This window comes from Lissotriton helveticus, chromosome 5_1, assembly GCF_964261635.1.
Source record: "Lissotriton helveticus chromosome 5_1, aLisHel1.1, whole genome shotgun sequence".
NCBI classification, from domain to species: domain Eukaryota; kingdom Metazoa; phylum Chordata; class Amphibia; order Caudata; family Salamandridae; genus Lissotriton; species Lissotriton helveticus.
This window is the reverse complement of record NC_136065.1, coordinates 1,021,310,544-1,021,328,863: the sequence shown is the minus strand read 5'-3', so window position 1 is coordinate 1,021,328,863 and position 18,320 is coordinate 1,021,310,544. Positions and strand designations below refer to the sequence as shown.

General features: G+C 45.4%; 1 protein-coding gene across 1 annotated transcript in view; it reads left to right on the top strand.

Moving 5' to 3' along the window:
* Positions 1 to 17,957, top strand: part of ENTPD7 (ectonucleoside triphosphate diphosphohydrolase 7) — a 121,389-nt gene extending 103,432 nt beyond the window's left edge. Inside the window, exon 13 of the mRNA XM_078643547.1 lies at positions 12,757 to 17,957. Within this exon, the coding sequence (XP_078499673.1) occupies positions 12,757 to 12,988 (232 nt within the window). The 3' untranslated portion in view covers positions 12,989 to 17,957. The remainder of the gene's footprint in view (positions 1 to 12,756) is intronic.
* Positions 17,958 to 18,320: the final 363 nt, after the last annotated feature.

Sequence of the window (18,320 nt, the reverse complement as noted above, 5' to 3'; positions counted from 1 at the left end):
TTTGAGGCCTTCTCATCGCGACACGACTGCAAAACTTTTCGGACATGGAGCGGAGCCCGTTTAAGTACTGCCCGCTCTGTGGGTCCAAGTACCCACACATCGATCTACACCCCGTGTGTAACAAATGCCTTTCGCCTGACCACGACGACGGAAAGTGCAAGTTGTGTGCACAGTTCCGCTCCAAGAAGACTCTCAAGCTTCGGCGCGCGGTGCGCATGGAAGCTAAACAAGCGGCCCCGGATCCGGAGAACATCTTCGGCGACCAGGACGAAGAAGACCAGGGTCATCATCTCCAAATCTCCCCACCCGAGACGGAGGTCGAGGCGGATCCGGGAGACGACGACGGAGTCGCGGGTCAAGGCCTTGAATACGTCGACGAGGTAGGAGACGACGATGAGATTTATGGGGCCGCGGCAGACAGCTCGGGGGACGAGCTCTGCCCCGAAGGTTATGAGGATACCGACCGGGACACGGGATCGCCTGTCGGCCTTACCCAAGACCCGTTGCCGCAAGCCACAGCCCCGCCTTCGGGCCCGGCCACGGACTTACTTGCTGAGCAGACTGTTTCGAAACCGAAACCATCGGGATCAACAACACCTAAAATGGCCGACCCGAAAACGAAACCGAAACTTAAGGACTCGAGTGTCCCTAAGATGGCTGCCGTGCCGGTGAAAACGACGGTGCCCGCTACCCCATCGACTCCGTCGACCTCCGGTCCGCAGAAGTCGAAGAAGTCCGTCGATTCCGATACTGCAAAATCGAAACCGACGCCAGAGGAGGGGTCCTCCAAAAAAGATGGTCGGCACGGGTCAGCGGCTACGACGCCGTCCAAGCCCGCAAAAGTCGGCTCCAAGGAGGCTACGCAGGCACACGGAAAGAAGTCTGCGCCCCGAACACAGGAAACGGAGGCGGTAAAGACAGGATCCGCGCCAAAAGCGCACAAGGCCCACAAGGACGTCGGATCCGAGGGAAAGATCAGACCATCCTCGTCAGCGCCGAAACAAACTGTGAGTGAGGCGTCCCCCATAGCCGAATCACTGCAAAGAGTCAGGGAGAAGGCCTTTGCCCCGTCGGCTCCGATACCATCGCCGCAGCCGCAAAAGGACACTCCAGCGAAGCCTTCTGGGAAACTTCTCTTTATTTTGCCGCCGAAGGAGGCGCCGAAAGCTTTTTCAACCAAATCGGCACCGAAACAGGTGATTTCTTCACCGACTGGCCCGCTTCCACGTCGAATACTCGAATCAGAGGACGATTCAGAGCATTTCATCGACGCTGACACAGGCAAACTGACCCTCTATAAGAGGAGAATCACTTCGGAGCCAGTGGACTCCTATGTCATCCCACTAAAGAAGAAGAGTGTGCCCCTTGACGCCTCAGGCCTCACGGAACCAATCCAGCCTCCTCCGAGACGGAGCCCTACTCCCTCCCCAGATCACTCTGCGGGTGAGGGGTATGATGAGGACGAGCAGTACAATTTCCCTATCAATGAACCTGATGCACAACCGGATTCATATGATGACACTGGTGACCAGAACACCCGGGGTGTGGGGCAGGACCCGCAGCTTTTTAATGCACGTGCATCCCCGACTGAGGATTCAGCAGGTTTTCATGCACTACTCGAAAGGGCGGCAGCCAATCATGATGTGGACATGCATGCCGACCCGGTTGAGGAAGACTTCCTTTTCGACACCTTTTCAGTCTCTGAAAGGACAGTAAAGACACTGCCTATGCTTAAAGGAGTCCTCAAGCATGCTGGGGACATATTTAAGGAGCCTACAAGAGCGAGAGTGGTCAACCCTCGCATTGAAAAAAAGTACAGACCTGCTCCTGCGGACCCCGCATACATCCGGGGACAATTGCCACTGGACTCTCTCGTGGTCGCCAATGCCAGGAAACGTGCCAACTCCCAGACAACGGGTGAAGCTCCTCCCCCGGATAAGGAGTCCAAAGTGCTAGAGGCAGGGGGCAAAAGAGTAGCTGCACAGGCATCAAACTTTTGGCGCATCGCCAATACACAGGCACTCTTGGCGCGTTACGATAGGGCGCACTACGACACCCTAGAACAGATTGTACAACACCTGCCTCCACAGTTCCAAGAAGCCACCCAACTGCTCATTGAGGAAGGAAAGCTAATCTCAAACGCAGCCATCAAGTGTGCACTTGACGCTGCGGACACAGCTGCTAGAGCTATCAACACTAGCGTTATGCTGAGACGACAAGCGTGGCTCCGCATCTCAGGGTTTAAACCGGATATTCAGACAACAATCCTTAATCAGCCAGTCAATCCTGATAGTCTGTTTGGTCCAGATGTTGACACCACCCTAGAGAAAATAAAGAAGGACACAGAAACTGCTAAGTCCATGGGAGCCCTGCAGTCACAACAGTTTCGTGGCAGCAATTTTCGTCGCTCAGGTGCACGTGGAGTCACCAGAGGACAGATGGGTCAACAATCCCAGTTCTCTAAAGGTGGGGCACAATCCTCGTTCACAAAACAGAACAAGGGAGGTTACAGAAATAACAGCAACAGAGGTCGCGGCAGGGGAAACAACAGCTCCCGCTCCTCTACCCCAAGCAAACAGTGACTCTCTGTCACTGCCCCCCGACCACTTAACACCTGTCGGGGGGAGACTGCAGCAGTTCCTGCCCGTCTGGAGAAACATCACCACAGACAGGTGGGTGCGACAACTAGTCCAGTATGGTTATTGCCTAGAGTTGAAATCCACTCCACCCAACATCCCGCCAAGGCAAAGGCCTATGTCCGCAGAGCACTTGCACTTATTGCAGCAAGAAGTAGTGGTAATGCTGCAAAAAGGCGCAATCGAGCTCGTGCCGGTGGGAGAGGAAGGCACAGGGGTATATTCCCTGTACTTCCTTATTCCGAAGAAGGACGGATCTCTCAGACCCATTCTAGATCTACGTCCCCTCAACCTGTACATACTATCAGAACACTTCCATATGCTTACACTGCAACAGATTCTTCCCTTGCTAAACCAAGGAGATTTCTTAGCAACCTTAGATCTCAAGGATGCTTATTTCCACATTCCACTACACCCGTCCCACAGGAAATACCTCAGATTCACTATCCAAGGCAGGCATTATCAGTTCAAGGTCCTACCCTTCGGAGTCACCACAGCCCCGAGGGTGTTCACCAAGTGTCTGGCGACAGTAGCGGCGCACCTCAGGAGGCAGAACATCCATGTCTACCCCTACCTAGACGACTGGCTCGTGCAAGCCAAGTCAGAACGACAGTGCGCCGCAGACATGTCGACTACAATTCACCTTCTTCACGATCTGGGTTTCTCCCTGAACTACCCAAAATCGCATCTTCAGCCGGCACATGTCCGGCAGTTCCTAGGTGCGACGATCAACACCCTGACGGCCATGGCTCAGCCAAACCAAGTCAGGATAGACAGCATGCAGGCTCTGATCCAAAAGTTCAGGCCACAACACTCACTTCCAGCGAGAGTGTTCATGCAGTTGATAGGCATGATGGCCTCCTGCATCTTCATAGTCCCTCACGCACGGTTACATATGCGCCCGCTCCAGGAGTGCTTAGCGAATCAGTGGACACAGGCTCGTGGGCAATTGACAGACCTAGTGTTGGTTACCAGTCGGGCATACGACTCTCTGCATTGGTGGACTCCACACAACCTTTGCAAGGGCCGACTGTTCCAAGAGCCTGTGCCGCAGATTGTCCTGACAACGGACGCATCTCTCCAGGGATGGGGAGCTCATGTGCTCACTTACACAGTGCAGGGACTATGGACGACGCAGCAACAGAAGATGCACATCAACTATCTGGAACTGATGGCAATCTTCATGGCGCTCAAGTCCTTCATTGTACATCTGTGCAACAAAGTCGTGCTAGTCCGGACGGACAACATGACCGCGATGTACTACATTCAAAAGCAGGGAGGCACCCACTCGCCACAGCTGTCTCATCTGGCTCAGAGCATGTGGAAGTGGGCCATTCAGAGGAACATTTTCCTCATGGCAGAACACCTCCCAGGAAAGGACAATCAGATGGCGGATCTGCTCAGCAGGTACAGCCATCAAATGCACGAGTGGGAGTTACACCCATCTGTCCTCCACCCGTACTTCCAGCAGTGGGGTCATCCGGAGATAGACCTGTTTGCCACAAAAGAGAACGCAAAATGCCAACACTTTGCCGCCAGGTTCCCTCACCCACAGTCGCAGGGGAATGCGATATGGATGAACTGGTCAGGCAAATTTGCGTACGCTTTTCCGCCAGCCCCTCTAATACCGCTGGTCGCAAGAAAGCTAAGGCAGCACGAGATGACTCTCATCCTAGTTGCTCCAACGTGGGCGCGCCAGGCTTGGTACACCACGTTCCTCGAACTCTCAGTGGTGCCGCATCAAAGACTGCGCCTCACGCCCAGTCTTTTGACGCAGAACCATGGAGAAATTCAGCATCCAGATCCGCAACAGCTCAACCTGGCGATCTGGCTCCTGAAGTCCTAGAGTTTGGATACCTTAACCTACCTCCGGAATGCATGAACATCATCAAGGAGGCGAGGAAACCAACTACTAGAGCATGCTATGCTGCAAAGTGGAAGCGTTTTGTCATTTACTGTACAGCCAATGACATCAACCCGCTAGATGCATCTATCCCCAACATCATCTGCTATCTGTTGCATCTTTACAAGTGCAATCTAGCGTACACTTCCATTCGGATACATCTATCCGCCATAGCGGCTTATCTCCAGAACAGGCAGCACCTCTCTGTCTTCAGAGTGCCCGCCATTAAAGCCTTCCTTGAAGGTCTGAAACGAGTCATTCCCCCAAGAACACCGCCAGCTCCGGTGTGGAACCTCAATGTCGTTCTCACCAGACTGATGGGACCACCATTTGAGCCACTGCACTCGTGTGAACTCCAGTTCCTTACGTGGAAAGTAGCTTTCCTTGTAGCTATTACGTCTCTGAGGCTTGTCAGTGAGCTGCAGGCGCTCACAATCCAAGAGCCATTCATTCAAATTCATCCAAATAGGGTAGTGCTACGCACTAACCCCAAATTCCTTCCGAAGGTGGTGTCACAGTTTCATCTAAACCAAACTATTGACTTACCAGCATTCTTTCAAAACCCGCAAACGGTGGCGGAAAGAATGCTCCATACCTTAGATGTACGGAGGGCGTTGATGTACTACATAGACAGAACACAACCCTTTAGAAAAACAAAACAACTCTTTGTTGCCTTCGCACCACAACACAAAGGCAACCCGATTTCCAAAGCAGGGATAGCCAGATGGATTGTTAAGTGCATCCAGATATGTTATCAAAAAGCCAAGCGCACTTTAACAATACCCCCCAGAGCGCACTCCACACGCAAACTGGGGGCATCCATGGCTTTCCTAGGGAACATTCCTTTAGAGGATATTTGCAGAGCAGCCACGTGGGTTGCACCACATACCTTTACAAAACACTACTGTGTTGATGTACATTCCAAGCAGCAAGCTGCTGTAGGACAGGCTGTTCTGAAAACACTTTTTCAGGTTTCTGCAGCTGGCACTGGCAACCGCCGCTGATGGAGGGACTGCTATGTATTCTATGCTAAGATATGAATTTAGCAGCCCACATGCCTCGAACTGAATATGCTACTTACCAGTATGCATCTGTTCTTGGCATGTAGGGCTGCTAACATTCATATCGCCCGCCCTCCTCCCCGGTGCCTGTCGCAGCTGCAGATATACTATTGTATTTATTCATTAGCATGGACATCCTTTACACTTTTCACTCCATCTTCTGCCACAATGGCGAAAAACAATCTGGGGATGGAGCCGATGCCCATGCGCACTGTAGTCCAGGGGAGGAGCCACCTATCTCAGGATACTTCGAAGACTCTTCCAGGACAACAATGTGCGATCATCCGAGCCCAACACTAGGCGGCGATCTAATGCTAAGATATGAATGTTAGCAGCCCTACATGCCAAGAACAGATGCATACTGGTAAGTAGCATATTCATTTTGAGCCATGCACTGACAGCAATGCCTGGGTTGTTGGTAGTTGCAGCACTTTATACGCACTTCTGGGGACCCAGGACTGGATTGGCACCGCCTGGCAGGGCAAGACTCTCAGATGGCAGAGTCCAGGTCTTGTAGATGAGTGGATTTAAAGATGAGTGGATTTAAGTATTTGATGTCCCTTAGACTTCTAGCAGGAGGCAAGTCCTTGGAGTCACTTTGGTTCTGGGTTGTAGAGATGCAAATCCAATCCTTTCTCACTCCCAGGCAAGGTGGGCAGCAGTTCAGGAGTCCTTGTAACAGCACAGCCGTCCTTCTTCCTGGGAGAGAATCCACAGGTTCAGAAGCGTACTGAGTTGATGGTGTTGGAGGTCTAGTATTTATACTCAGATGTGCCATTGAAGTGGGGTAGACTTCAAAGAGAGGCATTTGAAGTGCCCAGAGTCCCAGCCCTGGCTCCAGACTCACTACTAGGGTTTATGCAGCCCTTTGTGTGGGGACAGGACCCATCCTATTCAGGTGTCACCTACTTCCTCCCATCCTGCCCAGGATAGCCCATGAGGATGTGCATGGCCCATCATTCACACCTAGGCTCCCTTTGTGTGTGTCTATCTGGAGGGAATGCACAAAGCCCAGCTGTCACCCATCCCAGACTTTAATTCAGAGACAGGCACCAAATGGTTAAAGAAAATGGCAACTTTCTAAAAGTGGCATTTTCGGAAGAAAATTTGTAATTCTAACTTCACCATAAAATAGGGTTTTAAATTGTGATTCCAGAGACACAAAATGTAGGGGTCCCAGCTCTTCCCAATTGGAAATACACGTATAAGATGTAATAATGTAATCCCAAAGTTAACCTATGGGAGAGATGGGCCTTGCAGTAGTGAAAAACGTATTTAAGAGTTCTTACTACTAGGACGTGTTAAACTTACAAGCACTTGTCCTACTTTTTAAGTACACTGCACCCTGCTGTTGGGCTGGCTAAGCCCTACCTTAAGGGTGACATATATATTCGAAAGGAAGGTTTGGGTCTGGCAAGAAGGTTAACTTGCCAGGTCGTCATGGCAGTTTAGAATTGCACACACAGGTTCTGCAGTGGCTGGCCTGAGATATGTTTAAAGGGCTACTAACGTGGGTGGCACACTCGGCGCTGCAAGCTCGCCAGTAGCATTTAATTAAGAGCCCATGTCACATGTGGTGCACTTTACTAGGGACATGCAAGTACATAAATATGCCAATTGTGGTTAAGCCAATGTTACCATTTTTAAAGGAGAGAGCACATGCACTTTAGCACTGGTTAGCAGTGCTAAAGTGCCCAGAGTCTTAAAGCCAGCAAAAACGATGTCCGCAAAATGGAGGTCTGAAGGCAATAGTCAGGGGAAACCACGCCAAGGATCCCAGGTCTAACAATACCATTCATAAGGGCACTCGCATTACATTCTTTAAGGATCCTATTAGACAGATTTCCTGCCCGTTAGTGTGAGGACCAGACAGGCATGCAGGTATGTGGGTAACACCAAACTCCATCATATCAGATGACAACTGGACACAGTTATCAGTACATAAACTACTAGAGATAGTGTGTCCCAAATATACTGCTTCCTTTCGGAACAGTTTGCATTTTTTTAAGTTAATCCCCATACACTTAGTCCTTGGCAAATGTCTTTAATGTACTTTTGATGATCAGTGTATGTAGAGAAAACCATAATGTTGTCTTGAAATCACCAGGCAAATTGTTCAGCATCCTTGAAAATCTTACGAATAGCTTTCTGAAAAACCACGGACACCAGACCAAACACAGTTCGCTTGAACTGATATAAGCTGTTAAGCTGGATGGCGTAAAGAATGCTGTTAAAGGCCTGGAGTCCTGCTACAATTAGGTCTGATGGTATGCCGACCTAAGATCTAGAGTTCAGAACATCGAAGCACCTTCTGATGTGGCTGAAAGTTCCTTAATGTTTGGTAGTGGGTGACTGTCCACTAAATAGGCTTGCATTTAATGCATTTAATGCTCTCCACACAGTACTTGTTACAATATTTTGGTGTAAACACCAAAATGTTTAGGTGGAAAATGAGGAGTGACCACATCAGTAGTCTTTTCATGCATAGGAAGTCATGCCTTGAAACGCGGTTACATCAGTCCTGAGCTCCACCCCAAAAGTGGGAGTTTTGTAGGTGCAGAAAGGACCTGAAGATGGCAGTGTTATGATTTGCCTTACTACCTGTGCACAGTTAGGTAAGCCCACTAGATCCTAAATCTGTCCCGAAATGGACACCAAATCACCATCCCCTCTCGCCCATTGGCCCGTCTGATGTCTTAAGACTGTGTTCTCCAGCTACCTTTTATCAGGGAAGTAATAAGAGCTTCAATTTTGCAGGCGTCAAGGCTTTTGTATTCAACCTGTTTGGCACCTTGAAAGCCTAAACATTTGTAATCCCTGTTCTGACTTTGGCACAGCCAAACTGCTAAAATGCTTCTAGATTGCCTATCTTGCTCTCTTCATGGCACATTATCGTAGCCCTCTCAGGCAGTAGAATTGTGGCAAGCAGAATGTTGTGCAACCATCAAGTAAATCATAGTTTTATATTGCAGTTTAATTGGTGTATCAGTGTATCTGAGTGGATGGAATGCTGGTCAAAGTGAATGCATCACTTTTCTTCAGTATATGTTTTGACCAATTTCTTCCACAAACACAATTTATTTTCCCATTTCGGAAATGGAAAAATGTTATGCTTCCAAATTAACACAAAGCTGTGGGTTAATGTTGAGATATATTTGTGGGGTTTTATATTGTTAGCGGATCTAAAGAAAGATCCCCTCGAGATGGAAATTGTGTAAGACATGAGCCTATTTATTTGATCCTTATAGATCTCTTACAAAAACTCGTTTTTATGTGGGATTATTTCTAGTCCACAGTACTTACTTTGATCTACTTTCCTTAATTTTCTGTCACGGTCTTGCTAGAAATGGTTCCCCTTAAAATAACGATCAATTCAATTTACTCTAAAGAGTATTTATTGAATTTGCATAGCATGCTGTTTTTGTCTTTTTTTTATTTACATTATCCTAGACCAATTGATATTCAAAACTTTGAATATCTGTCTGCACTTTGGCTTGTTCATTGTTTATTACATTTTCTGAGTTTGATGCAGCGTGTTGTGGTTGGAAAGCAAATCAGCTCGCATGCTTCTCTTCATTTAACAGTTTCATATGGCACATCTGCACCACAGGGATTTTAAAGTATTTTAGTTGCGATTACGGTTAACCTCAAACAGGAGTAGCACTGAGCAAAGTATAATCAAAACTAGATCAGAAGTGTATATGTAAGTGCACATGTTTTCAAATAAGGAATCAAGGAATTCTGACTAGTTCAGATTAAGACGGGAGAGGCGGGAGTTTAAATCTTTCCTAAATGTGCCTGGGGTGGGTGTAGTTCTAATGCCCTGCATTAGAGCCTTCCAGGCAGAGTTTGCTGTGCAAAAGAATGATTGCTACTGTGCGTGACATGTTTTTGAAGTGTGTACTTTGTAATTTTTCTAGTGAGTGGAGGAAGTAATTTGCAGACTTGGAACTTTGGTTCATGAACAGTAATGCAAGCAAAGAGGCTAAGGCAAATTCCAAATATTTTACTACTAGCAAGAGTAATTGGGACAAGGCTGCTGTTGCGTATACGCACAAGATTGTTTGGGACACTTTATAAGGATTTCCTTCCTCTTGTTGTTAGCTGGACTGGGTTTTGTTTAAAATCCCTTTGCATCCAGTAACTCCGTAATCAAAAATTCAAGAGTGTTTCAATACACGTAGACAATTTCGCCGTATGAAATCCCCTTGGCAAAGGGCCTCAACATGGCCAATTAGCAGACCACCCTACATCCCTTCTGCTCGGTAGCTCCTACATATTGCTCAGGACTGCAAAACTTTGAGGCCAAATTACAGGATAGTTAAGGCTTGTGAATTGAAGTTGGTTGTTGGGTCATGAGCCCTGATTCTAGAGAGGACTTGACTCCACTAATTGATCTATTCCGCCAAACGAATGAGAAGGTTCACCTCAGATTAAAGACAATGCTTAAATGAAAAGTCCAGCAAACGTTGAACTGATGTGTCCAAAGCTTTACCGGAACTACTGCCTGCCTCCTGGGTACCGCTTTAACCTACAGTTTTAAAACTATCTTTAGTGTAGCATTGCACTCCTTGCATAAGTCCATTCCTGGTGAGCAGTAAAGTGAATGCCTGTATACAGCAATTAATCATTAGCTGCAGTATTGCAATCCGGTGTTTCAGATGGAATCCCTTTGGCTTTGCAAATATTATTTGCCGAATCTTGGACGTTGGGCTGCAAATCCTGAGCCCAGATGAGCTGAAAATTGTTCTTGTGATTCCAAAAGTATGAGGAAGAGGATGCACGTTTATAACACGTACTGGCAAATTAAATAGGTCGCGCCTTTGCCAATGCCCTCTGAGAACCTCTTCAGAATGCACAAAATGGAACAAAAGCCCCCCCCCAAAAATGCAATGATGTTGCATCATTTTATAGACGCATGCACATACAATTAGACATTGCAGCATCATTGCGCCTTTGTTATTTATTTATTTTTGGCCCATACTGCACAGTATTTTGCAATGTGTGTTTACAAAATGATGCAGGTGCCTTTTTTAAATTGTATTTACTGCTTTGAGCTGAATGAAAATGAGGAAAGTAGTGTTGAGGGGGAGGGCCTTGCCTCCCCAAAAAAATTAATTAAAATATTTTTTTTTAAAGAAATGTGTGGTAGGGGTGCATTGGATCCTATGGGGTTTGGGAAAAGCAGCACCCAAGGGAAATCGGCATGAGAGGCGGGGAAGAATCCGGTGTTTCAGATGGAATCCCTTTGGCTTTGCAAATATTATTTGCCGAATCTTGGACGTTGGGCTGCAAATCCTGAGCCCAGATGAGCTGAAAATTGTTCTTGTGATTCCAAAAGTATGAGGAAGAGGATGCACGTTTATAACACGTACTGGCAAATTAAATAGGTCGCGCCTTTGCCAATGCCCTCTGAGAACCTCTTCAGAATGCACAAAATGGAACAAAAGCCCCCCCCAAAAAATGCAATGATGTTGCATCATTTTATAGACGCATGCACATACAATTAGACATTGCAGCATCATTGCGCCTTTGTTATTTTTTTTTTTTTTTGGCCCATACTGCACAGTATTTTGCAATGTGTGTTTACAAAATGATGCAGGTGCCTTTTTTAAATTGTATTTACTGCTTTGAGCTGAATGAAAATGAGGAAAGTAGTGTTGAGGGGGAGGGCCTTGCCTCCCCCAAAAAATAAATTAAAATATTTTTTTTAAAGAAATGTGTGGTGGGGGTGCATTGGATCCTATGGGGTTTGGGAAAAGCAGCACCCAAGGGAAATCCGCATGAGAGGCGGGGAAGAATCACGTGAACGAGAAAGTAACACCAACACAGAGTGAGGAAGGGAAGGAGTTTGGCAGGGGCGTGCTTAAATAAAAAGAAAAAAAGAGTTCTCTAAATAGGAGTAGTGAAAGGATAGAATCCAGCTAATGAGGGAGATGGTAAAGATGCTAAGCTCTAAGCTAGGGCCAAACACACGATTGATAAGCTGGGATAAGGAAAGCCACTGAATAGAAGCAAGTACATTAATGACAGTGAAGCCAACCAGTACTAAGCACTGGGCTGTAAGCCCCTTAGTTTTCAGTAAGCCCGCAATAGGTCTTTTGCAACCAAGTATTTAGGGATGACCTGAAAAAATAACTTAAGGAGTGATTTTTAGAACTAAAATCAAAAATATTAGGTCACTATAGTGTGCTTTCATGTCTCACACTTGTTAAATTCAGCCAGGGGATGTATCAAGAAATGGGAGAGAAAAAGGCAGGGTAGCGAAAGAGTAACGTTAAGGAGGTTCTGGCAAAGGGAGCGTATGAGCCGTAAAGAAATGGCAACCAACCCGAAGTTAAATGATCATTTGTTTTTAAGCTAATTTGTGTAACGTTGCACAAGGTTTTGGAATGAGGAAAGCAGAAGGGGTAGGCACAGTTGTCTGTCTCATTAGAAAGTTGATCATTGCCGCATACAGCCGACTGAGTTTAGGGTAGCAAATGTAATATAAATCAGAACTTCTGACAGCTGTGTTTCATTTAACTAGATAAGAGATGTTACCTTTTCAACTTTTCAGAAACAAAGAACATTTAAGCATCCTTAGGGCTCTTCATTTTTTTTTTTTTAAATTAAACTGGTATTGTTGTTTTCATTAAACATAAAAACTGCACACACTTGCATGGTGCTGGTGTAGTTAGCAAGCTACATTCTTCGGTGCCCCTGAGTCAGGGTAGTCCTGCAGTGTGGCCTACTTTCATGCATGGCCAGATTCGTGCCTGAGGAAGTGAGAACCTTACTAAGATAAGTTCTAGCTACACAGCGAGGGGAAGCTGGTGGAAGCTGCTGCCACGTAAGACTCGATTGCGGAATTCTGTGCACGTCTGCAGTGCTGCTGTGCGGAGTAATGTGGGACTCCAGACTCACCGTTTAGTGGAGGGGAAATGAGCGATGAGTCTATTGATTGAATCAAGGCAAATATTTATTTTGGGGGGGAGAATAGCAGTTAGATTTTTATTCATATGGCTGTTTAAGTGTGTTTTTTTTTGCTTTTTCATGACTTCTCCTCCAAAATGTAATGTTTATATATCCATGTTAGTTTGTTTCTTCAATTATTCAGCTGTAGATTTATTTGTTTTTGTTTCTTTCTCTAATCCACCACTTACCTGTTTTCTAGGGATATTCACCAAGACAGCATGCGTCCTGCCCATGTGAGCTCGCTGCGCTTTGCCTTCGTTTACAACCACTATCTCTTTTTTGCCTGCATCTTGGTGGTCCTCCTGTCCATAGTACTCTACACACTGCGACTACGCCGCATCCACCGGAGACAAGCTCGATCTGCTGCAATGGATCTGCTGTGGATGCAGGAGGCCGCGCCTCTGGACCCAGAGCAAGGGCTCTTGAAGTAAAAGTGATCCACAGATTTTCCTGACAATTTAACATTCCAGTAATGCAGGAAATTGTTCCCCGAAATGCGTCTTTTTCCCACTGACGTATTATGCTGCAGAAATTCCTGCATAGTATTTTTCAGAGGGATTGGGGTACTAGTTTTCTTTCAGCGGACCAAAAGAAAAGTGAAAGATGATGATGATCCCCAAAAAATGAAATGTACAGGTCTGTCTTTGTGTTGTTTAACACAAAATCACTAGAGCTAGTTTTAAGTAAGCATTCCGCAAACTTCCTCCACATAATATTTAGAGACTGCGGCCATCACCGCCAGTCCCATAAGTCAGGAGTCCAGCAGACTTTTGGACCCTTGACTGGAGAGATGGTGTCTGAACCCTTATGGAGGAGTCCTAATTGGAAAACTGCAAGTATGGGCTGATAAACTGTTGACTAGCTAGAAAAAAAAATGTATTTGGGTATCTGCGAAGGTAGCAGGATAAACCTTTATTTTAGGAATATAACTGTTGCTTTCATTGTCAAGGAAGGCACTGCATTGTGAAAGGTGGAAGCCAGTGTGCTTAAATTACACTTACAGTGGTCAGACGGGCATGTATGTTCTTCCTTCCGTGTATTTTTACAAATACCTTTGTAAAACTGCAGCTGACATAATTGTCTGAATTAATTGAGTTAGTACATGTCTGATCTTTTTTTTCTATTTATTCGTCACTGCACTCTTAGACATTTAAGAGTGAGTTTCTTAATGTTTTCGTTTTGCAACCAATTAAATCCACACTATAATTCCTTGGAAGAATTCTAGACTTGGAGGTGTTTGACAATGTGTCTTATGCAACATCCAATCTCGGTCATGTGCACCTATTTGGCAGCCTGAACATTTTGTTTGCGGAGCCCGAAACCTTGTTACAAATGAAATCCAGCAAGTGAGGAAACTCAACACCTGATTGCTCCAGTATGAACTGACTACATCTGTGTTCATTTGTAAGCAGAGCCTTGGTCAGCACCCGCAATGTTAATGTCGTCCTGTGGCAGAAAAGAAGCTACTGCTTAAGTCATTTCGGTTGTCTTTCCTACAAAAACTGTATTATGCTAAGAATCCCATGCTCCCTTTCCAATTTGTATGTGTGGGCAACGCCATACATCCAGGCCCACTGGTGCAGCATCTCTCTTGCCCTCTTAGTCAAGGAGTGGAAATGGAAGGGCCTCTGGTAATCACATTTGGTATATGTTTGAACCAATCTAGAGCTCCTTGCCCAGGTTCCAGTCTTCCTCGAGGGTGTAGTGGTAGTTCTGCATCTGGCCCACAGACACTGCCTCAGTTTAAGGATCATATTTGTCTTATGACCCCCAAAGTCATACATATGAACCTTAAATGGGTTCACAACTGGTGCAGGCAAACTATATCGGCTAGAATGGCAAATGTTTAATTTCTGGGATTTCGTATCCCAGTTTTTTTCAATGGTTCATTGCTCACAATATCTCTATCCATAACATCTGATTCTTCCATGGTCAATAGTGTAATTGTGGACATGGCATGAGTGTTCTTTCAGATTCCTTAGAGATTCCCTTCAAACTGCTTTCATTAGATCCAGGCAGAATGCACCAAGACTCAAAAGGCAACACGTCGACCTCTGCTGAGTACCTTAAATCCTATGTCCCCTTCATCTGCGGAGTCCTCAAAGCGTAACTCCTTTTCTCTGTATTCTACTTTAATCAGTCTTTTTAGTCCATCACTAAAACGGTTTCTCTGACCACCTGTGTCCCCAGAAGAATGGTCCATTCTCCTCTCATCCGTGCCTGTGTGCCCCCTCATTATCACACCTTATCGCTTAGTTGAGCAGTCAATGGACAATCCACAACTCCTTGAGATTGATGGAGGTAAAAATACAAAGACATCGACCTACCTCTAAACACGATCCAAACATTTCTGTCCTGACAGTACATCACAATTCCCTATAAATGTCCAAGAGACCGTGGTGCAGGGCTAGGTCAATCGATCTATCTTCATATGCTTCAGGGACTTGTGCCTTTGAGTCTGCTTTAATCCCAGGTGCAGTTACCTGATTAGTCATTGGCCGCTGGCACTGGAATCACATCTCCCCTGCTTTTTGCTAACTTAATAGGCGCCCTATCAAACGGTCAATTCAGAAGACCATAAACCAACCTCTTTCTCTGGCAAACTAACCCATTCAAACAGAATCCCCTAAAGCCCCAACCACCACAGTCACACTCGGTCTTGCCATAAGAACAGACTGATGGGTAGATTTGGTGCTTAGATATTTTAGCATTTCTGAGAACACAGGATCTTCCATCCACTTCTTTCAACTGATGAATTTGATGGGTTGGTCCCTGAAGGATTTGCACACTGCACCTGCGGCTGATGACAGCATTGCAGATGGGTAATACCCAAAGGAATTAGATTCGGTGCTATGCCTGGGTACTAATGTACAATATCGGTCATCTGAGGGACATGGAGATTAGTCTTAAAATACCAAATTGAATTTTAAAATAGAAAAACATAAAAGCTAATTGTCTTCTCTAGGGACCAACAGAAACACTCCGATTTACTTTTATTTTTATTTTCAAAAGTAATATCTGATTTCAGCAGATACCTTCATACCCATTGCACAAGACTTTAGTTGCTTGTTTCTGTTTTACAGTGACCAAACCAGCCTCCACACTGTCAGCCCACTTAAGTCAGGACGCTGCTAGTTAAGGAACTGAGGGTTAGGCCTTCCTGGGGCTAGTGCTGTGGCTGCTTGGTCATAGCATGTGTGGCTTTGTGGCATTTTCCAATGCCACGTATTTAGTGGTGCTGTTCTCCCAGATTAGGAATGAAGGTAGGGCATATAGATAAAGCTGTTACCCCACCCAAAGGGCATTTTATATGTTGTTCGATGTGAAATATAAACTATATGTCTGTGTTATCAGTTCATTTGTTTTATGTATTTATTTCACATCGGGCTTTAACCTAAGAAAGAAAATACTGGTCAGTTGTTTTCAATCTCATGTGTTCTTTTTACAATTTGCTGATTGTGCTGTGGGTTATATAGGAACTGGTAGTCGTTTAACAAAAAAAAATTTAAAAAATTATAAAAAAAAGAAAAACTGTTTAAACCAATGGAGGAGGTGCTGAAAAATGCTTTAGCGCAGGAGCTTTTTTGTTGACCAATGGTTTTGCGGACCAAGAGAACCTACGGCCAACCGCCAGGGGTCTGGAATAAACTTGGCCCTGAAGTCCAGTTTTGAGAAGTAAATTATAGTCCCTGAAGTAGCAAAACCTGGACATAGCCAGTGTTATTTTGTGGTTGCTGCGATCATGTGTACTAAGTATGTACATGTTTTCCACCAGCGACGGTTTGTCCCATGACATTATGTACATTTTATATTGTCCAGGTGACTAAGTAAGCTGCAGCACGTGACTGCAGCATCCTGCAATCCTGTATTTATTTGTATGACTTGCGGCATGCCTTGGAGGCATCAGAAGATGTTATTCAGGTGCAGTTGTGGCAGGACTGAGCACCTAAACGTGGAATCTTTTGCTGTGCGGAACTACTTTACTGACCCTTTGCGTGCAGTGAGACTCCCTGTTCAATCTAACGCAAATAATTTGTGACATTTGCTACGTAGGAGGAGCCATCACGTAGAGGGAACTGATGTAGCTTCACTAGAAATGTTAAGCAATGATACTTCATAAATTGAATTAAGAAAGCTGTTTTCTGTAACTATCGGCCATCCGGTGCACAAGCACGAACTGCAGGTAGGAAGTAAGTTTAAGATTTTAGTTTCAGAAGTTTGAACACTAGCAGTCAATAAAATTCACTTGGACACTAGTCCCTGCATTACCACACGCTACAGGACCCATTGTCACCCAGCATAATAGAGGAGGGTTTCCTCAAACCTTTCATGGTGGGCCCTATTCAGGGGTGTGGCTTCATGGGGGTGATTGGGGTATTACACCTCTCTAATATATTTCCGATAAATAGTTGGGTATAAGTGCTTTCAGACGGGCATGGTGCAGTGTCTGCCGGATTTCACCAGGATTTTTTTACAGGCAAAAAAACACACACACACCCCTCCCTCTCTGTTTTGAAAGTCCTAAAACATGTTGGTTATTTTACAGATCATTGTGTTGTGTCTCACTTAGTATTCCTACCCAACCTGATTCCTCTCCCTTTCCACTGCCCCTTAGGTCCCACTCATGCACTCTGCTTGTCGTATAATGCATTTTAACATTATGTGCCAGTGTGGTTGTTAGAAAATCTGAAGCTTCCCCACTCTTCCACTGATCATGCCCCTGGTCCTGTTTTCTATTCAGTTGCTCCAGTTGTCAGTGTATACCTTGCTGCTTCTATTTTTTAACATTCCTGAGTTGAATAAGATTCTCTGTTGACTCGTGTTCTCATCCGGTGCCGCCATCATAACCTTCCAAACACACTCCGGCTCGGCTCCGTCCCTATTTTAGAAACCATGATGTAAGGGGATCCCAGTGGAAGTGCAAGGAGCAGTTAGAAAGACTTTTCAGTATTTCTGGTAGCTCAGTAACAGGATTCTGAGATCACCTAGGACTATCTCTTCCCCCTGCCTAAAACGGTGCTAGTCGCGCTGTAAGTTATAAGAGTAAACGTAAGTGGAGATTTAATATTGGTTTGTGTTTGAAGACACCAGTAATAAGAAATTCTATTCACTGATCACCAGTGACCAAAGTACTGAATGACTTAGAATACACATTACTTGTTATGAAGGCATTGCCGGGTCTTGAAGCTGTGAACTGTTTGTTTTTAAAAACTTGAATCTAAAATCCAGTTAATTGTGATGGAATACATTATTTTCCCAGAGCGAAGGTAAAGCTATTTCTGGTGCTCTGACAGTGGCACTTTTCTATTCGCAGAGCACTGTCTTTGTCACCCAGCTGTCCCTTGAACCAGTGTTGGTGTTTTTTAAATGTAAAGAGAAAAATAAACTATTTAAAAGAAATGTCTGTGTATTATTTATACATTTGATTTTGAGTGTTAAGGATGCGCTCTCTGTAACCTGTTCAAGGTGCCTGACGAGTCCTAAGGTTTCAAATATGGGAGTGTGGTAAATAAATAAATAATACCCTATTTTTGGATGAATGAATGAATAACAGATAGCTCAATAAAATAAGAGTCAAGATTCGAGGTAGTAGGAGTTTCTGCAGGTTTATTACAGCATAAGGACAGGATCAGGACAACCTGCATAGGAACAGGATGACAGGGGAAAAGAGGCCCGGCAGCTGCCGGGGCTTGGTCTGGGATGAGCTCGCTAACATTCAATAACAAGACATTCATTTATATACATAACGCAAACACATAGCAT